Below are 22,919 nucleotides of genomic sequence, written 5' to 3'. Positions count from 1 at the left end.
GACTGGGTGGTGGGTGTGGTAGGCAGTAGACTGGGAAGTTAAGTATAGTAGGGTCTAGACTGGATTGATTGTGTAGTAGGGTGTAAACTTAGAGGTAGGTGTATTAGGGTTTTAGACAAGGTGTTAGGTGTTGTAGGGTGTAGACTGGAAGATATGTTTAGTAGGGAGTACACTGGGTGATCGGTGTAGTCGTGTGTAGACTAGGTGGTGAGTGTACTAAGGTGCAGACTGGGTGGTATGTGCAGTAGGGTGTGTTCTGGGTGGTAGGTGTAGCAGGATGTAGACTAGTTGGTGGGTTTATTAGGGTGTAGACAGGGTGGTAGGTGCAGTAGGGAGTAGACTAAGTTGCATTTGTAGTAGGGTGTAGACTGGGTGGTAGGTATAGGAGGATCCAGACTGGGTTGTTTGAGTAGTAGGGTGTAAACTGGGTGGTAGATTTATTAGGCTGTAGACAGGGTGGTAGGTGTAGTAAGGTGTAGACTGGCTGGTAGGTGTAATAGAGAGTTGACTGAGTGGTAAGTCTAGTAGGGTGTAGACTGGGTGTTGGGTGTAGTGGGATGTAGACTGGGTGGTAGGTGTAATAGGGTGTAAACTGGGTGGCTAGTGTATTAGGTTTTAGACTGTATGGTGGGTGTAGTTGCGTGTAAACTGGGTGGTGAATGTAGTAGGGTGTAGACTAGGTGATAGCCGTGGTAGGGGTTAGACTGGGTGGTAGGTGTAGTAGGGAGTAGAGTGGGTGGTAAATGTAGTTTGATGCAGACTGGGTGGTGAGTGCAGTAGGGTGTAGACTAGGTGGTAGGTGCAGTAGGGCGTAGACCGGGTGATGGGTGTAGTAGGGAGTAGACTGGGTAGTGGGTGTGGTAGAGAGTTGACTGGGTGGTAGGTAGAGTAGGATGTAGACTGGGTGGTAGGTGTAGTTGGGTGTAGACTGGGTGGTGAGTGTAGTAGGGTGTATATTGGGTGGTAGGTGTATTAGGTTGCAGACTGGGTGTTAAGTGTAGTGGGGAGTAGACTGGGTGGCAGGTATAGTAGGGTGTAGACTGGGTGGCAGGTGTAATTGGGTGTAAACTGGGTGGTGAGTATGGTAAGGAGTAGACTGGGTGGGAGGTGGATTAGGATGTAGACTGCGTGGTAGGTGTAGTGGGGAGTAGAGTGGGTGGTATAGGTGTAGTGGAGAGTAGATGGGTGATAGGTATAGTAGGGAGTAGACCGGGTGGTAGGTGACTGGGATGTAGACTGGGTGGTAGGTATAGCTGGGTGTAGACTGGGTGGTAGGTGTAGTAGGGAGTAAACTTGGTGGTTGGTGATTAGGGTGTGGACTAGTTGGTGGGTGAAGTAGGATGTGAACTGGGTGGTTGGTGTAGTGGGGTGTAGACTGGGTGGTGGGTGTAGTAGGGTGTAAGCTGTATGGTAGGTGTAGTAGGGAGTAGGATAGGTGGTAGGTGATTAGGGTTTAAACTGGATGGTAGGTGTAGTAGGATGCAGACTGGGTGGTATGTGATTTGAGTGTAGATTGGGTGGTAGGTGTAGTAGGGCGTAGACTGGGTGGAGGGCATAGTAGGGAATACCTGAGTAGTGGGTGTAGTAGGGTGTAGGATGAGTGGTAGGTGTAGCAGCGTGTAAAATGGTTGGTAGGTGTAGTAGGGTGAAGACTATGTGTAAGGTGTGGTAGGGAGTAGGCCTGATGGTAGTAGAGTGTAGACTGGGTGACAGGTGTCGTAGGGTGTAGACTGGGTGGTAGGTGTAATAGGGTGCTGACTGGGTGGCAGATGTAGTAGAGTGTAGACCGGGTGGTAGGTGTAGCAGGGTGTACACTGGGTGGTGGTGTAGTAAGGTGTTGACTGGGTGACAGGTGTATTAGGGTGTAGACTGTGTGGTAGGTGTAGCAGGGTGTAGACTGGATGACAGGTGTAGCAGGGGATAGACAGGATGACAGGTGTAGTAAGGTGTAGATTGAGTGACATGTGTAGTAAGGTGTAGACTGGGTGACAGGTGTAATAGGGTGTAGACTGGGTGACAGGTGTAGTAGGGTGTAGACTGGGTGTAGGGTGAATGGTCAAGAAGGACTTGGAGGTCGAGGGGTCTACTCAGGACGAAATGAGTTAAGGGGAAGATGAGGGACGGGAGCAGATGGCATGCGTGAGAGCTGGCGTGAGGTGGCGAATGACATACGTGAGAGCTGGCGTGAGGTGGCGCATGACATGCGTGAGGGCTGGCGTGAGGCAGTGCATGACATACATGAGGGCTGGCATGCACGACATATGTATGGGGAGGTGAGGCACAAGACTCCATGGAAGCAGTCTACAGTTATGTGTGAAAGCCAATGTCTTGAAGAACAGACACGAGAACCTTAGTAGCACTGAGGAGGAGTGAGGTGTGATGACCAGACTGGCTGATGCATGGATCACTTGACTGTCATGAGAGGCCAGGCGTGCATCATGAGGGTCATTGTTGCTGAAAATGCGAGTCAAAAAGGAGTCACTTTGGACGAGGTGTTCCTACCGGCACAGTCTCGTCGTCGAACTTTCTTACCCCAAAAGGAGTCCATCCCTTTTACTGCTACTGATTGTAGCGCAGACTGGAAGATGCAAGAACACCTAGAGTTGGGATCCTAGGGTTGTTCTACTACTACTACTACTACTACTACTACTACTACTACTAATGATAATAGAGTGTGAAATCCTCCTCATGACATAGCTTATAGGAAGAAGACGTGGACTGTGTATTAAGACGTATGTGGTCGTGATGGGCGAGGTGCTGGTGCAGGTAGCAAGGCTCCGCAGGTGAACAGGTCTTGTGTCAGAATGAGGGAGTACATGAGGCGCGCGTGTGTGTGTGTGTGTGTGTGTGTGTGTGTGTGTGTGTGTGTGTGTGTTCCTGTGGTGTGTGTCCCATGGATGTAGCTGAGCTAGGGGAGAGAGAGAGAGAGAGAGAGAGAGAGAGAGAGAGAGAGAGAGAGAGAGAGAGAGAGAGAGAGAGAGAGAGAGAGAGAGAGAGAGAGAGAGGTCTTGGACAAGAGATGCAAATAGGAAAGTACGACCACAATATGACGGGAGAGGCAAGTGCATTGCTGTAGACAAATGAGACGTAACCCCCCATAAAACTTGTTATTTAAAACGTGTTTGTTGTTCAGATATTTACAGGTGTCATATATAGTCTATGTACATATTGTCTTAATATGTGGCAGGGCTGGTATTATAAAGAAAAAGTCTTAATAACGCACGATTTTTCCGACACCAAAACACCTATGGCGATATATATATATGGTTTCGTGGCATGGGCTATAGATAGGGTTGTGCGGAGGAGGGTGGATGTGTTGGAAATGAAATGTCTGAGAACAATATGTGGTGTGAGGTGGTTTGATCGAGTAAGTAATGAAAGGGTAAGAGAGATGTGTGGTAATAAAAAGAGTGTGGAGAGGGTGTTTTGAAATGGTTTGGTCACATGGAGAGAATGAGTGAGGAAAGATTGACAAAGGGGATATAAGTGTCAGAGGTGGAGGGAACGAGTAGAAGTGGGAGACTAAATTGGAGGTGGAAAGATGGAGTGAAAAAGATTTTGAGTGATCGGGGCCTGAACATGCAGGAGGGTGAAAGGCGTGCAAGGAATAGAGTGAATTGGAACGATGTGGTATACCGGGGTCGACGTGCTGTCAATGGATTGAACCAGGGCATGTGAAGCGTCTGGGGTAAACCATGGGAAGTTCTGTGGGGCCTGGATGTGGAAAGGGAGCTGTGGTTTCGGTGCATTACACATGACAGTTAGATAGTGAGTGTGAACGAATGTGGCCTTTGTTGTCTTTTGCTAGCGTTACCTCGCGCGCACGTGGGGGGTGGGGGGGGGGTGCTGTTTAATGTGTGGCGGGGTGGCGACGATAATGGATGACGGCAGCAAGTATGAGTATGTACATGTGTATACATGTATATGGTTGTGTATGTATATGTATGTATACGTTGAAATGTATAGGTATGTATATGTGTGTGTGGGTGGGTTGGACCATTCTTTCGTCTGTTTCCTTGCGCAACCTCGTTAACGCGGGGGACAGCAACTAGGTATGATATAGATAAATTGTGTGTGTATATATATATATATATATATATATATATATATATATATATATATATATATATATATATATATATTTATCTTACTTTGTCGCTGTTTCCCGCGTTAGCGATGTAGCGCAAGGAAACAGACGAAACAATGGCCCAATCCACCCACATATACATGTATATATATACACGTCCACACATGCAAATATACATACCTATACATCTCAACGTATACATATATATACACACACAGACATATACATATATATACTCATGTACATTATTCATAGTCTGCCTTTATTCATTCTCATCGCCACCCCGCCACACATGAAATAACAACCCCCTCCTCCCCTCATGTGCGCGAGGTAGCGCTAGGAAAAGACAACAAAGGCCCCATTCGTTCACACTCAGTCTCTAGCTGTCATGTAATAATGTACCGAAACCACAGCTCCCTTTCCACATCAAGGCCCCACAGTTTCCATGGTTTACCCCAGACGCTTCACATGCCCTGGTTCAATCCACTGACAGCACGTCGACCCCGGTATACCACATCGTTCCAATTCACTCTATTTCTTGCACGCCTTTCACACTCCTGCATGTACAGGCCCCGATCACTCAAAATCTTTTTCACTCCATCTTTCCACCTCCAGTTTGGTCTCCCACTTCTCCTCGTTCCCTCCACCTCTGACACATATATCCTCTTTGTCAATCTTTTCTCACTCATTCTCTTCATGTGACCAAACCATTTCAAAACACCCTCTTCTGCTCTTTCAACCACACTCTTTTTATTACCATACATCTCTCTTACCCCATTATTACTTACTCGATCAAACCACCTCACACCACATATTGTCCTCAAACATCTCATTACCAGCACATCCACCCTCCTCCGCACAACTCTATCCATAGCCCACGCCTCGCAACATTGTTGGAACCACTATTCCTACAAACATACCCATTTTTGCTTTCCGAAATAATGTTCTCGTCTTCCACACATTCTTCAACGCTCCCAGAACTTTTGCCACCTCTCCCACCCTATGATTCATTTCAACTTCCACGGTTCCATCCACTGCCTAATCCACTCCCAGATATCTAAAACACTTCAATTCCTCCAGTTTTTCTCCATTCAAACTCACCTCCCAGTTGACTTGTCCCTCAACCCTACAGTACCTAATAACCTTGCTCTTATTGACATTTACTCTCAGCTTTCTTCTTTCACACACTTTACCAAACTCAGTCACCAGCTTCTGCAGTTTCTCACACGAATCAGCCACCAGCGCTGTATCATCAGCGAACAACAACTGACTCACTTCCCAAGCTCTCTCATCCACAACAGACTGCATACTTGCCCCTCTTTCCAAAAGTCTTGCATTCACTTCCCTAACAACCCCATCCATAAACAAACTAAACAACAATGGAGCCATCGCACACCCTGCCGCAAACCTACATTCACTGAGAACCAATCACTCTCCTCTCTTCCTACAATCATACATCTTCGATAAAAACTTTTCACTGCTTCTAACAACTTGCCTCCCACACCATACATTCTTAATTCCTTCCACAGAGCATCTCTATCAAATCTATCATATACCTTCTCCAGATCCATAAATGCTACATATAAATCCATTTGCTTTTCTAAATATTTCTTACATACATTCTTCAAAGCAAACACCTGATTCACACATCCTCTACCACTTCTGATACGACACTGCTCTTCCCCGGTCTGATGCTCTGTACATGCCTTCACCCTCTCAATCAATACCCTCCCATATAATTTCCAAGAAATACTCAACAAACTTATACCTCTATAATTTGAGCACTCACTTTTATCCCCTTTGCCTTTGTACAATGGCACTATGCAAGCATTCCGCCAATCCTCAGGCACCTCACCATGAGTCATACATGCATTAAATAACCTTACCAACAAGTCAACAGTACACTCACCCCCTTTTTTAATAAATTCCACTGCAATACCATCCAAACCCGCTGCCTTGCCGGCTTTCATCTTCCTCAAAGCTTTTACTACCTCTTCTCTGTTTACCAAATCATATTCCCTAACCCCTTCACTTTGCACACCACCTCGACCAAAACACCCTATATCTGCCACTCAATCATCAAACACATTCAACAAACCTTCAAAATACTCACTCCATCTCCTTCTCACATCACCACCACTTGTTATCACCTCCTCCTTAGCTCCGTTCACTGAAGTTCCCATTTGTTCCCTTGTATTACGCACTTTATATATATATATTTATGGATGGGGTTGTTAGGGAGGTAAATGCAAGAGTTTTGGAAAGAGGGGCAAGTATGAAGTCTGTTGGGGATGAGAGAGCTTGGGAAGTGAGTCAGTTGTTGTTCGCTGATGATACAGCGCTGGTGGCTGACTCATGTGAGAAACTGCAGATGCTGGTGACTGAGTTTGGTAAAGTGTGTGGAAGAAGAAAGTTAAGAGTAAATGTGAATAAGAGCAAGGTTATTAGGTACAGTAGGGTTGAGGGTCAAGTCAATTGGGAGGTGAGTTTGAATGGAGAAAAACTGGAGGAAGTGAAGTGTTTTAGATATCTGGGAGTGGATCTGGCAGCGGATGGAACCATGGAAGCGGAAGTGGATCATAGGGTGGGGGAGGGGGCGAAAATTCTGGGGGCCTTGAAGAATGTGTGGAAGTCGAGAACATTATCTCGGAAAGCAAAAATGGGTATGTTTGAAGGAATAGTGGTTCCAACAATGTTGTATGGTTGCGAGGCGTGGGCTATGGATAGAGTTGTGCGCAGGAGGATGGATGTGCTGGAAATGAGATGTTTGAGGACAATGTGTGGTGTGAGGTGGTTTGATCGAGTGAGTAACGTAAGGGTAAGAGAGATGTGTGGAAATAAAAAGAGCGTGGTTGAGAGAGCAGAAGAGGGTGTTTTGAAGTGGTTCGGGCACATGGAGAGGATGAGTGAGGAAAGATTGACCAAGAGGATATATGTGTCGGAGGTGGAGGGAGCAAGAAGAAGAGGGAGACCAGATTGGAGGTGAAAAGATGGAGTGAAAAACATTTTGTGTGATCGGGGCCTGAACATGCAGGAGGGTGAAATGAGGGCAAGGAATAGAGTGAATTGGAGCGATGTGGTATACCGGGGTTGACGTGCTGTCAGTGGATTGAATCAAGGCATGTGAAGCGTCTGGGGTAAACCATGGAAAGCTGTGTAGGTATGTATATTTGCGTGTGTGGACGTATGTATATACATGTGTATGGGGGGGGGGGGGGGTTGGGCCATTTCTTTCGTCTGTTTCCTTGCGCTACCTCGCAAACGCGGGAGACAGCGACAAAGTATAAAAAAAAAGAAATATATATATATATATATATATATATATATATATATATATATATATATATATATATATATATATATATATATATATATACATGAAAAGACCATAATTGAGCGTGCTATCAACTAAATTCCTTTCTTATCGACAGTGAAATGATAACATTATCAGGGGAGATACAAGAGATGAATATAACACACGTTTGATATACAAGGAAAAGACGCAGCTAGGACGCCATTTGGTATCCAAGTAAATACCCTAATGGAAGTCGGGTGCGTTCATGTCTGGCAACATGCATATCATAGGATTTATTACGTGGATAAGAAAGGGAACTGTTTTTAAATTCTATCAATAATAAAGCAATTCAATTTGTATAGACCTTCTTTAATAGTAATATCACAATTCTTAGTGCATTTGATAATAGATGATTCAGTGATATTTCTCGTGGTGCAAGAGTTAATGCTGATAACTGAGATGGCATTACTCCACTTCATACAACGATCATAATTTTTTACATGATTAAAACAAGGCATTTGATTCTTGTCTTATTCTTATACTATATCTATGTTGCTTAACTCTAACAGAAAGATCCTTACCAGTCTGCCCAACATAAAACATCACAAATTTTACATGGTACTCTATAAACACAGCCTGGTGAGTTCCTGATTAAGATATTCTTAAAGCATTGTTGTTGCTGAAGGCAACATTTACAGCAAAGGATTTAAGCAACATGGGAATTGAAGTAAAATTATTATTGAAAAGGAGAATCAATAGGTCATTGGTGTCAATGGGAAGTTTATGTTTAACTCTATAACATGATTTCTTTGCAAACTTAAGAGATTTATCAATGAAAGATCTAGGATACTTTAACTTGGATCCAATAAGAATATATCTTCTCAAACTCATCATCAATAAACTCTGAACTGCATATACGTAAAGCCCTAAGGAAGATAGACTGGAATGGTAATAATTTAGCTCTGTCATACTGAGCTAAGTAATAATGGATATACCAGCATACATTAGTATTTTTTTTGTATGTGCTAAACTTAATCTTGTTTCCTTGCCTATGAATCATGTAATCTAAAAATGGTAACATACCATTATTTTCATTTTTACAGTAAAGTTGATGGAAGGTAGTAAACAGTTCCCTTTCTTGTTCACAATGAATTTATGATATGGATGTTGCCAGACTTGAACGCACCCGACCTCCATTCGGGTAGTCACTTGTTTACCAAATGGCGTCCTAGCTACGTCTCTTCGTTGTATATCAACTGTCCGTTATATTTCTTTCTTCTATCTCCCCTGATGTGATCATTACACGTAAGTGCACTTGGGAACTTATAGTGTTTCATTTCCCGGTGGATAAGAATGGAATATATATATATATATATATATATATATATATATATATATATATATATATATATATATATATATATATATATATATATGCATTATTCTTTATCTTTTTTTTATCATACTCTGTCGCTGTCTCCCGCATTAGCGAGGGAGCGCAAGGAAATAGACGAAAGAATGGCCCAACCCACCCACATACACATGTATGTACATACACGTCCACACACGCACATATACATACTTATACATCTCAACGTATACATATATATACACACACAGACATATACATATATACGCATGTACATAATTCATACTGTCTGTCCTTATTCATTCTCGTCGCCACCCCGCCACACATGAATGACAACCCCCTCCCCCCGCATGTGCGCGAGGTAGCATTAAGAAAAGACAACAAAGGCCACATTCGTTCACACTCAGTCTCTAGCTGTCATGTATAATGCACCGAAACCACAGCTACATTTCCACATCCAGGCCCCACAGAACTTTCCATGGTTTACCCCAGACGCTTCACATGCCCTGGTTTAATCCATTGACAGCACGTCGACCCCGGTATACCACATCGTTCCAATTCACTTTATTCCTTGAAAGCCTTTCACCCTCCTGCATGTTCAGGTCTCGATCACTCAAAATATTTTTCGCTCCATCTTTCCACCTCCAATTAGGTCTCCCACTTCTCGTTCCCTACACCTCTGACACATATGTTCTCTTTGTCAATCTTTCTTCATTCATTCTCTCCATGTGACCAAACCATTTCAAAACACCCTCTTCTGCTCTCTCAACCACACTCTTTTTATTTCCACACATCTCTCTTACCCTTTCATTACTTACCCGATCAAACCACCTCACACCACATATTGTCCTCAAACATCTCATTTCCAACACAGCCACCCTCCTCCGCACAACTCCATCTATAGCCCACCCCTCGCAACCATATAACATTCTCGGAGCCACTATTCCTTCAAACATACCCATTTCTGCTTTCCGAGATAACGTTCTCGACTTCCGCACATTTTTCAATGCTTCCAGAACTTTGCCCCCTCCCCCACCCTATGACTCACTTCCGCTTCCATGGGTCCATCCGCTGCCAAATCCACTCCCAGATATCTAAAACACTTCACTTCCTCCAGTTTTTCTCCATTCAAACGTACCTCCCAGTTGACTTGTTCCTCAACCCAACTGTACCTAATAACCTTGCTCTTATTCACATTTACTCTCAGCTTTCTTCTTTCACACACTTTACCAAACTCAGTCACCAGTTTCTGCAGTTTCTTACCCGAATCAGCCACCAGTGCTGTATCATCAGCGAACAACAACTGACTCACTTCCCAAGCTCTTTCATCCATAACAGACTGCATACTTGCCCCTCTCTCCAAAACTCTTGCATTCACCTCCCGAACTACCACATCCATAAACAAATTAAACAACCATGGAGACATCACACACCCCTGCCGCAAACCTACATTCACTGAGAACCAATGAGCAGGTACCTTACTAGATCATACAATGTCCTCTTTACAGTACGATTCGAATCGTTACTATTGGTGTTGAAGCTGGGGACGCAAACCAAAACCTAGTAGTTTTGTGTCCCCAGCACATACACAAATGATAGAGGTTCGAATTCTGGTGTTAAATGTTCATGGTTGATTGTTAATGATCGTTTTCCATTAGTTAAGTAATCACGTTCCTAATTCTCCCTCATGTTGCCACTGCGTCGGGGTAGGAATGTGGGGAGCGGAGCGCGCGGACAGCAGGTGGCTGCTGTTCACTCGTAGGGTCCTGCTCAGAGCCAGGCGACGCTTCCTGGGATTCGAGACCCTGTATATGAAGATGAAGAACCTCTCCATACTGGTGAACCAGGTGAGGTCCCAGGACAACGTGTAGCTGAAGGGGACGACATCATTGTGTGTCACGATAACTCAGAGACAAGGTGGAGTCAGAAGGCCCTTCTGGTGACGATTGTACACATCATTTGGCCTATTGCATAAACGTATCATATATGACCAGAAAAAAAAAAGTTTCATTTTTTTGTGGACGACTTCCAAGGCAAAGCTATGTACCTAGTCCTCAAGTCATTAATCAACAGACTCTAGTTATTCTACCTTGCCTCTTGCATCATGAGTTAGTCTTCTCTTGGCAAATGACTGAATACAAACCCAATATATGGAATCTTCAAGAAATAAAGGTGTAAAAGAACTCATTCAAACTGATATCTTCTCTTGAGCAGCAAAATTATTTTTGCCTCTCTATTTCTGTTTTAAGTCACTGAAAAATGTCTTCTGTTTGGTTGGGAAATGTAAAGAGCCTAAGGATATTGTGAATATATTGGATCATTGATATTAGTTTTCAATACTTGGAGAGGAGCAACAGAAGTAATGGGCAACAGAAGTACATAGAGAAGGGCAATTACTTGGAAAGGGTTAAACAGATTTGGAAAGGGGCAACAGCAGTACTTGGAGATGGGGTACAGAATTAGATTCTACTTTACAACTTAGAACATCATCGGTGGTATTTTTGGTGAAGAGGAAACATTAATACCTCGAAATTTACAAGTTTGAGCTAACATGGTCCACTTCTTCGTCCGCAGCTGGTCTTCTTCAGCATGTGTGAGCGTCTGTTGCTGACGAACCAGCGGCTGTCCAGCTTGTACACTCTCATGTTCTTCAACGTGGTGGCATACTGTGTGGCTTACGTAAAGGTGAGTGATTACCGTCAGGTTCTCCTACGTGGGAGCATATATCGTGCGGGGTGTGTGTGAAGATGAATGTCTGTCTCATACTGATTAGCGAGGCATTTCGTTCGTAGTATGTTGTATGTGACGGTGCCTTAAGGTCTTCAGTATGATGGCTTGACAGTAGTGTGGGAAAGGTGAAGGTAAGTAGTTGCCACAGTGTTCTAAAAACAGGTCAAACATGTGCCATTACCTTACGAGAGAGCCAGTCAGGCCATCATAGTTCTGTATATGTACACAGAAAGCCTGTGCTTCGTATTGCTTTAGCGATAGGTCGGCAGGAGAGAACATAAGTAAGGGTGGCTCCAACCTATCATTTCTTGAGGAGGCGTATCAATATTTTTTCGAAGGTCCTTAATTTCTTGTCACTGCAGTGTGTATGAGGAGCCTGAATAGCAGGGTCCCCTTAGGAGATGTCGAACTCAACTCATCATTAGATGTAGGAAGCTTTTTCACTAATGTCCTTCAGCTGAACTATCAAAATTATCAGTGTCTGCCTCTGGTCACCCAGGACTCCAAGCAACTTAATCTCCTGCACCATTAGGGAGAAGTTCCTTTGTTCCTGCACTTCTCAAGGTCCGTATTGGCCCACAGATGGATCTCTGTTCCTTCAGCAGGAGAGTGTAGTGACGGTTAGCCTCCGGGACCAACCTTGCTAATTCCTTCATGTGTCATATTTAAAGTAACATCCATCCAGATCCTTCCTTCTGACCATTCAGGACCAGGAAGGAAGGACTCGGGCCCAGGTGCTGCTTTTGATGATTCTGGGATCCTTAATCATTCCCACCCTTTCACTCCCTCCTCCAAGTCTCACTCATTTTCCAATATTTTCTTGTCAAAGTAATTCTATCACTATGACAACCTTTCGACTTTCGCCTACTCTTTGCTCTACTGTTGAGACCTATCAAATCAAAGAAAACTTGATCTTTATAGATGTTTCCCTCGAGTTGCCGAATTCGTGAGTGAAGACATACAGTCCAGTGATTACAACGGCGAAGGTATTATAGACATCATAACAAATCATTATTTATCGCACTAGCTTGATATTTATGCCTTCAGTTCTTACTTCTAACCTAGACCTGTAAAGACGTGAAAAGATTTTTCTCGTCTTTACGAATCTATTCCATCTTATCCGGTGACTAGCTGACGTAATGAGTGGCTGGCGTTTTGTCCAGCACTACATTATCACAAAGACAACACGGACTTTGACGAAATCCGTCACATCCATGTGACATTTGTGAAGGACTTATCAACCCTCAGTATGTAGGCGTTACTCTGCTTGTCAACACTGAAGAAAAGTAATGGTTGTGGCTGACTTCTGAACCTGCACAAGTCGCCAACTCCAGCGGGGAACACTGCCGCCTGAACACACACTGTTTATGATAACTTCGCTGTAGCAACTTGCGTAGCAAAATTCGCTTCAGTAAAAAGTTCCAATTTGATTACTTCTGCGTGTCTGTCAGAATTTCATTTTCGTTATACCGATAAGGATACTTCGTTAGTTTCGTAATATGGGAAACATTTGCTGGAACCTGGACTCTCTGTAGGCTCGAGACCAGGTGTTTAGTTAGACTCCTTATGCATCATCAGTCCCACGGGAGGTGTTCGTGACATATCAGTGCGTCTCTAACAAGGCGCATTACAAGGCCAATTACACCTTGCAGAACAACGCGGGGGCAGCCTAACTCACACCAGTAGGTGAAACCAACAAAAAAACCTCAAGTATGTTTAGAGACATCCAGCATCTTCACGTCATAGAATCTCTCACTGTTCATGACATACGACCTATTATCAAAGCTACAAATGCCAGACGAAATAGTACATTACATACCTTCAGTAACCAGTCAGAGATCAGAACTTCAACGGAGTTAAGAGTTTTCAGCAAATCCCAACGAGCCTCGTTCTACACTTAGTCACTGGCCAGGCATGAAAGTGGCCACCTCTTTTCCAAGTCTCTCTTATCTCCTGGGAAAGATGGATGGAAACTATCAACTCCTTCTGCCTCTAATTCTATCCTCATTCCTTTTCTCGTACTTTCCTGTCGAGACAATCGCTCATTCATTCAGTCATACTCATTCCTCAGGACGCTTTCATGATGGAAGAGCCAAGTGTTGACACCTTCATGGAGGCTTACTGTACAGGTTCCTTACTGATACTCACAGGGAATTGAAGGCTTTAGAAAAACTCAGACAACATAAACAAACGTCAGGATTCTCTACTGGTGAAAAAGACTTGCAAATCGTTATCGATTTTAATCTCCCGCCAGAGTCCAAAAGAACAGAGAAGGGGGACAAGTGAGGAGTTTTTCCTGTAAGGCTCGGTTTTCTGTTCTTGACGCTGTCTCGCTAACGCGGTTGTTCGCTGATGATACAGCGTTGGTGGCTGATTCGGGTGAGAAACTGCAGAAGCTGATGACTGAGTTTGGTAAAGTGTGTGAAAGAAGAAAGCTGAGAGTAAATGTGAATAAGAGCAAGGTTATTAGGTACAGTAGGGTTGAGGGACAAGTCAACTGGGAGGTAAGTTTGAATGGGGAAAAACTGGGGGAAGTGAAGTGTGTTAGATATCTGGTAGTGGATTTGGCAGCAGATGGAACCATGGAAGCGGAAATGAATCATAGGGTGGGGGAGGGGACGAAAGTTCTGGGAGCGTTGGAAAATGTGTGGAAGTCGAGAACGTTATCTTGGAAAGCAAAAATGGGCATGTTTGAAGGAATAGTGGTCCCAACAATGTTATATGGTTGCGAGGCGTGGGCTATAGATAGAGCTGTGCGGAGGAGGGTGGATGTGCTGGAAATGAGATGTTTGAGGACAATGTGTGGTGTGAGGTGGTTTGATCGGGTAAGTAATGAAAGGGTAAGAGAGATGTGTGGTAATAAAAAGAGTGTGGTTGAGAGAGCAGAAGAGGGTGTTTTGAAATAGTTTGGTCACATGGAGAGAATGAGTGAGGAAAGATTGACAAAGAGGATATATGTGGCAGAGGTGGAGGGAACGAGGACAAGTGGGAGACCAAATTGGAGGTGGAAAGATGGCGTGAAAAAGATTTTGAGTGATCGGGGCCTGAACATGCAGGAGGGTGAAAGGCGTGCAAGGAATAGTGAATTGGAACGATGTGGTATACCGAGGTCAACGTGCTGTCAATGGATTGACCTAGGGCATGTGAAGCGTCTGAAGTAAACCATGAAAAGTTTTGTGGGGCCTGGATGTGGAAAGGGAGCTGTAGTTTCGGTGCATTATACATGACAGCTAGAGACTGAGTGTGAACGAATGGGGCCTTTGTTGTCTTTTCCTAGCGCTACCTCGCGCACATGCAGGGGGAGGGGGCTGTTATTTCATGTGTGGCGGGGTGGCGACGAAAATGAATAAGGGCAGACAGTATGAATTATGTACATGTGTATATATGTATATGTCTGTGTGTGTATATATATGTGTACGTTGAGATGTATAGGTATGTATATGTGCTGTGTGTGGAGGGTATGTATATACATGTGTATGTGGGTGGGTTGGGCCATTCTTTCATCTGTTTCCTTGCGCTGCCTCGCTAATGCGGGAGAAAGCGACAAAGTATAATGAATAAATGAATATATATATATATATATATATATATATATATATATATATATATATATATATATATATATATATATATATATATATATATATATATATATATATATATATATATATATATATATATATATATATATATATATATATATATATATATATATATATATATATATATATATATATATATATATATATATATATATATATATATATATATATATATTTTCCCTGGGGATAGGGGAGAAAGAATACTTCCCACGTATTCCCTGCGTGTCGGAGAAGGCGACTAAAAGGGGAGGGAGCGGGGGTGCTGGAAATCCTCCCCTCTCGTTTTTTTTTAATTTTCCAAAAGAAGGAAAATTATAATAATGATAATAATAATTATAATAAGTGATAATAATGATAAATAATTATGATAATTATACTAATGATAGCCCTTGATTTATACATGAAGCAATTTTCCGCAGATGCACGTATGAATAATGACAAATATATTGTATGTTAAGGGAATAGCAACATGTGAATTCTTTACAGTAGTGATGTAAGGGGGTTCATTATTCCTGTGTTGTGCAGGAACTGGTGGAGCGAGAGGACTGGTCCATGTACGTCAACATCGCCAGGACGTCCAACGTGCGCCACCTGGCCCTCTCCACCACCAAGATCGTGCTGGAGTGGACTAAGGCCATCACCTTCATCATCACCGTCGTCTTCATCCTGCTGGTGTTTGGCCTCGAGAAGGGACTGAAGAACTACTCCCCAACAACTAGCTACCTGGTCATCACTGCTCTCTACTTCATCTCCACTGAGAAGGTGTTTATGGACATGTTTGCCGCCTGGTTAGATAACAGGAAGTTCGACTACTTCGAGAGTATGGAGACATTTTACTGTCCGGCGCTTCTCTTAGCCTCGCACATTTTGCTCTCGTCCATCATTACATTTCTGTGTATCTTTACCGGCAACATGAGACTAGTTATGCTCTCTACGTTCACCAATATTCGCATTAAATATCGAGAACTCAGAGATGGGTATTTACAACCGCTAAAGAACGAGTTAGAACTTTTGTCGGATTACAGGGTTGCTACGCGCTCCGAAGTGGATGACCACGACGACGTGTGCGCCATCTGCCTGACGCCCATGTCTTGCGCGCGCATCACGCCATGCCAGCACTTCTTCCACGCCGACTGTTTACGGCGTTGTCTTAAGGAGTCAAATAAATGCCCTATTTGTCAATACAATTTCATACATACACCTACTTTACGCATCATTTAGATATATGGAACGTATCTTCAGTCTTAATCTGAAGCCATTTTATGTATTTCTGAACTAAATATTGGATGATTGTGGTGACAGTTTTAGTAGCGATATTATCCTATATTCATATAGAATGATTATAAGGATATTTATCTACAGCCCGTTGATTGATTACCCTTAAACTTTGCGAATACGAACAACAGAAACCTGTCCATCTGTCAGATGTGGATTGATTTGTGTCTGTTTATCCCAATCAAAATTCACGGTAAAGGGCACGCCTTATTTATAACTACTGAGTAGCATCCTGTTCAGAGGTAAAAGTATTTAGTGGTTACTTGAGTTCTGAGTACATGACGAGGGAGGAGGACTAGATTCTCGATTCAGTTTCGATGATTGAGGTCAGAAGTGTCGTGCTCAAAGCGTCCAGGGGTCTGCTGTCTTGTTGATATTTTCATATCATTATTCATTGTTACCAGAAACCCATGACCCCCTTTATGGAGCTCCTTCAGCTTCTAGGCTGCATTCCACGCAGGTACAAGGGGAATAGTGGGCTCCTTTAGGACGAGAAAATCCAGGACGAAATCGTTATCTTTTCGTCCACTGACGATGATGGAACCTCAAAGAAGGTGACTTTTCACTCTCGGGCACAGCATTATCATCAATGATGTTATTAATTAAGTCAAATGAGTATAATTTCTTATTTGTTGTCCAAGTTAAGGTAGCATAATTACTAAAGTTACACCATGACCTACGAGGCTTGCAAGTCTGCAGGATGAGTCACCAGTGTTTTTCATCTCTTACAACTGAATGAAACTCTCATATTGTGATGAAATATGTTTAGCTATGTAGCCTGTATATGAACGCATGTGATACATCTCCATACCTTTAACGTTTACGAGAAGGTCCAACACACTGGTTCAGATGTTAGGTAAGTAAGGTACTGTAGCAACACAATATCTCAAATGTTTTGGACGATAGGTGAACCGATACTGGTTCGGATGTTAGGCATGAAAGGTGTGACAGTACCTGGTTCAGATGTTAGGCTGAATACAACACACTGGTCAGATGTTAGGCTGTAACAACACACTGGTTCAGATGTTACGCTGTAACAACTCAATGGCTCAGATGTTAGGCTGTAACAAAACATTGAATAAGACTTTTGTACGATAGGTTGTAATAAGATATTGCAAATGTGAAATATGTCAACATAAAATCTCAAGAGTTACATGTACATAAAACGTACATTAAAAATTTACTTGTTTCATTTGCATACTAAAGCTTCTGAAAATTGGAAAATGAAGCACTGAGCTAGAGGAGGCACTAGTGCTCATAATGGAGAAGCAGCTGTTCAGATATCCTTTGTTTCATTTGACAGGAATGATCGGTAAAACGCTACTTCTGGTGACTGTGTCCAACGGGAAACGGCTGAAAGGATCCCTTTGTTTATGGGTAAAAGATAGGAGGACATTGTTTATGGGTAAAAGATAGGAGGACATTGTTTATGGGTAAAAGATAAGAGGACATACGGTTTATTTGTTATTGGTACGGGTAGCTGAGTGGCTAACGCTCTTCTTTGCCACACAAGTACTGGAGGTTGGAATCCTTCTTGTGGAGGGTACTTTATGTCTTTTGTAACCGCGCATCGCTCATACACTGCACATATCTACGCCTTTGACACGGATGATTGGTAAATTATAATTACTGGTTATTGTAAGCCTAACTGGAAACAGCCGGAAAGATCCCGTTGCCTGTGTATTAAGGGTGAAGGCTATTCGATCACTTGTCAACGAATATCCGTTTCTCAATTATGGGCACTAGTGGCTGAGTAGCTAGTGAACCATTCACCAGCCAAGGGGAGAGTAGAATCCTTGTCGAAGACATTGTATGGACTATATGAGCGAGCATTTTTCAAGCACTATTTCATTATATATATATATATATATATATATATATATATATATATATATATATATATATATATATATATATATATATATATATATATATATATATATTTTCCCTGGGGATAGGGGAGAAAGAATACTTCCCACGTATTCCCTGCGTGTCGTAGAAGGCGACTAAAAGGGGAGGGAGCGGGGGGCTGGAAATCCTCCCCTCTCGTTTTTTTTTTGATTTTCCAAAAGAGGGAACAGAGAATTGCGCCAGGTGAGGGTATTCCCTCAAAGGCCCAGTCCTCTGTTCTTAACGCTACCTCGCTAATGCGGGAAATGGCGAACAGTTTGAAAGAAAAGATATATATATATATATATATATATATATATATATATATATATATATATATATATAATCTATTTTTTATTATACTTTGTCGCCGTCTCACGCGTTAGCGAGGTAGCGCAAGGAGACAGACGAAAGATTGGCCCAACCCACCCACATACACATGTATATACATACACGTCCACACACGCATATATACATGCCTATACATTTCAACGTATACACATATATATATATATATACACACACAGACATATACATATAAACACATGTACATAAGTCATACTGTCTACCCTTATTCATTCCGTCGCCACCCCGCCACACATGAAATGACAGCCCCCTCCCCCCGCATGTGCGCGAGGAAGCGCTAGGAAAAGACAACAAAAGCCACATTCGTTCACACTCAGTCTCTACCTGTCATATATAATGCACTCAAATCACAGCTCCCTTTCCACATCCAGACCCCACAAAACTTTCCATAGTTTACCCCAGACGCTTCACATGCCCTGGTTCAATCCATTGACAGCACGTCGACCCCGGTATACCACATCGTTCCAATTCACTCTATTCCTTGTACGCCTTTCACCCTCCTGCATGTTCAGGCCCCGATCACACAAAATCTTTTTCACTCCATCTTTCCACCTCCAATTTGGTCTCTCACTTATCGTTCCCTCCACCTCTGACACATATATCCTCTTGGTCAATCTTCCCTCACTCATTCTCTCCATGTGACCAAACCATTTCAAAACACCCTCTTCTGCTCACTCAACCACACTCTTTTTATTACCACACATCTCTCTTACCCTTTCATTACTCACTCGATCAAACCACCTCACACCACATACTGTCCTCAAACATCTCATTTCCAGCACATCCACCCTCCTGCGCACAACTCTATCCATAGCCCACGCCTCGCAACCATATAACATTGTTGGAACCACACTATTCCTTCAAACATAACCATTTTTGCTTTTCAAGATAACGTTCTCGATTTCCACACATTTTTCAATGCTCCCAGAACTTTCGCCCCCTCCTCCACCCTATGATTCACTTCCTCTTCCATGGTTCCATCCGCTGCCAAATCCACTCCCGTATATCTAAAACACTTCACTTCCTCCAGTTTTTCTCCATTCAAACTTACCTCCCAACTGACTTGGCCCTGAACCCTACTGTATCTAATAGCCTTGCTCTCAATCACATTTACTCTCAGCTTTCTTCTTTACACACCTTACCAAAGTCAGTCACTAGCTTCTGCAGTTTCTCACCCGAATCAGCCACCAGCGATGCATCATCAGCGAACAACAACTGACTCACTTCCCAAGCTCTTTCATCCACAACAGACTGCATACTTCCCCCTCTTTCCAAAACTCTTGCATTCACCTCCCTAACAACCCCATCCATAAACAAATTAAACAACCATGGAGACATCATACACCCCTGCCGCAAACCAACATTCAATGAGAACTAATCACTTTCCTCTTTTCCTACACGTACACATGCCTTACATCCTCGAAAAAAAACTTTTCACTGCTTCTAACAACTTGCCTCCCACACCATATATTCTTGATACCTTCCACAGAGCATCTCTATCAACTCTATCATATGCCTTCTCCAGATCCATAGATGCTACATACAAATCCATTTGCTTTTCTAAGTATTTCTCTCATACATTCTTCAAAGCAAACACCTGATCCACACAACCCCTACCACTTCTGAAACCACACTGCTCTTCCCCAGTCTGATGCTCAGTACATGCCTTCACCCTCTCAATCAAGATCCTCCCATATTATTTTCCACGATACTCAACAAACTTAAACCTTTGTAATTTGAGCACTCACTTTTATCCCCTTTGCCTTTGTACAATGGCACTATGCAAGCATTCCGCCAATCCTCTGGCACCTCACCATGAGTCAAACATACATTAAATAACCTTACCAACCAGTCAACAATACAGTCACCCCCCCACCTATTTTTTTTAATAAACTCCACTGCAATACCATCCAAACCCGCTGCCTTGCCGGCTTTCATCTTCTGCAAAGCTTTTACTACTTCTTCTCTGTTTACCAAATCATTCTCCCTAACCCTCTCACTTTGTACACCACCTCGACCTGCCACTCTATCATCAAACACATTCAACAAAACTTCAAAATACTCATTCAATCTTCTCACATCACCACTACTTATTATCACCTCCCCATTAGCCCCCTTCACTGATGTTGCCATTTGTTCCCTTGTCTTACGCACTTTATTTACCTCCTTCCAAAACATCTTTTTATTCTCCCTAAGATTCACTGATACTCTCTCACCCAGACTCTCATTTGCCCTCTTTTTCACCTCTTGACCTCCTGCCTCTTTCTTCTATACATCTCCCAGACTTTTGCATTATTTCCCTGCAAAAATCGTCCAAATGCCTCTTTCTTCTCTTTCACTAATAATCTTACTTCTTTATCCCACCACTCACTACCCGTTCTAATCTGCCCACCTCCCACGCTCCTCGTGCCACAAGCATCTTTTGTGCAAGCCATCACTGCTTCCCCAAATACATCCCATTCCTCCCCCACTCCCCTTACGTCCTTTGTTCTCACCTTTTTCCATTCTGTACTCAGTCTCTCCTGGTACTTCCTCACACAAGTCTCCTTCCCTAGCTCACTTACTCTCACCACTCTCTTCACCCCAACATTCTCTCTTCTTTTCTGAAAACCTCTACAAATCTTCACCTTCGCGTCTACAAGATAATGACCAGACATCCCTCCAGTTGCACCTCTCAGCACATTAACATCCAAAAGTCTCTCTTTCGCGCGCCTACCAATTAACACGTAATCCATTAACGCTCTCTGGCCATCTCTCCTACTTACATACGTATACTTATGTATATCTCTCTTTTTAAACCAGGTATTCCTAATCACCAGTCCTTTTTCAGCACATAAATCTACAAGCTCTTCACCATTTCCATTTACAACACTGAACACCCCATGTACACCAATTATTCCCTCAACTGCCACATTACGCACCTTTGCATTCAAATCACCCATCACTATAGCCCGGTCTCTAGCATCAAAACTACTAACACACTCACTCATCTGCTCCCAAAACACTTGTCTCTCATGATCTTTCTTCTCATAACCAGGTGCATATCCATCCACTTTCAGTTTTACCCATATCAATCTAGAGTTTACTTTCTTACACTCTATCACATACTCCCACCATTCCTGTTTCAGGAGTAGTGCTACTCCTTCCCGTGCTCTTGTCCTCTCACTAACCTCTGACTTTACTCCTAAGACATTCCGAAACCACTCTTCCCCTTTATCCTTGAGCTTGGTTTCACTCAGAGCCAAAACATCCAGGTTCCTTTCCTCAAACATACTACGTATATATATATACACATATATATATATATATATATATATATATATATATATATATATATATATATATATATATATATATATATATATATATATATTTTTTTTTTTTTTTTTCTTTTTTTTGTTTCATTTTGCCTTGTCGCTGTCTCCCGCATTAGTGAGGTAGCGCAAGAAAACAGATGAAAGAATGGCCCAACCCACCCATATACACATGTATATACATACACGTCCACACATGCAAATATACATACCTATACATCTCAACGTATACTTATATATACACACACAGACATATACATATATTCTATTTATTTATTTATTTTTGCTTTGTCGCTGTCTCCCGCGCCTGCGAGGTAGCGCAAGGAAACAGACGAAAGAAATGGCCCAACCCACCACAACACACATGCACACACACACACGTCCACACACGCAAACATACACACCCACACATCCCAACGTATACACATATATAAACACACAGACACACATATACACACATGCACACAATTCACACTATCTGCCCCTACTCACCCCCATCGCCACCCCGCCACACACGGAATAACATCCCCCTCCCCCCTCATGTGCGCGAGGCAGCACCAAGAAAAGACAACAAAGGCCCCATTCCCTCACACTCAGTCTCCAGCTGTCATGCAATAATGCCCGAAAGCACAGCTCTCTTTCCACATCCAGGCCACACAGAACTTTCCATGGTTTACCCCAGACGCTTCACATGCCGTGATTCAATCCATTGACAGCACGTCGACCCCGGTATACCACATCGATCCAATTCACTCTATTCCTTGCCCGCCTTTCACCCTCCTGCATGTTCAGGCCCCGATCACTCAAAATCTTTTTCACTCCATCTTTCCACCTCCAATTTGGTCTCCCACTTCTCGTTCCATCCATCTCCGACACATATATCCTCTTGGTCAATCTTTCCTCACTCATTTCCTCACTCATATATATATATATATATATATATATATATATATATATTATTTATTTATTATTATTTTGCTTTGTCGCTGTC

The 22,919-nt window shown here is 42.8% G+C and overlaps 1 protein-coding gene across 1 annotated transcript in view; it reads left to right on the top strand.

Moving 5' to 3' along the window:
* Positions 1-17,538, top strand: part of LOC139753352 (uncharacterized) — a 56,718-nt gene extending 39,180 nt beyond the window's left edge. Inside the window, exons 4-6 of the mRNA XM_071669709.1 lie at positions 10,462-10,598; positions 11,326-11,436; positions 15,609-17,538. Of these exons, the coding sequence (XP_071525810.1) occupies positions 10,462-10,598; positions 11,326-11,436; positions 15,609-16,304 (944 nt within the window). The 3' untranslated portion in view covers positions 16,305-17,538. The remainder of the gene's footprint in view (positions 1-10,461; positions 10,599-11,325; positions 11,437-15,608) is intronic.
* Positions 17,539-22,919: the final 5,381 nt, after the last annotated feature.

This window comes from Panulirus ornatus, chromosome 14 (assembly GCF_036320965.1).
Source record: "Panulirus ornatus isolate Po-2019 chromosome 14, ASM3632096v1, whole genome shotgun sequence".
Classification (NCBI taxonomy): Eukaryota; Metazoa; Arthropoda; class Malacostraca; order Decapoda; family Palinuridae; genus Panulirus; species Panulirus ornatus.
Note: the sequence above shows the minus strand (reverse complement) of the source record. Positions and strands in the feature narration are given on the sequence as shown.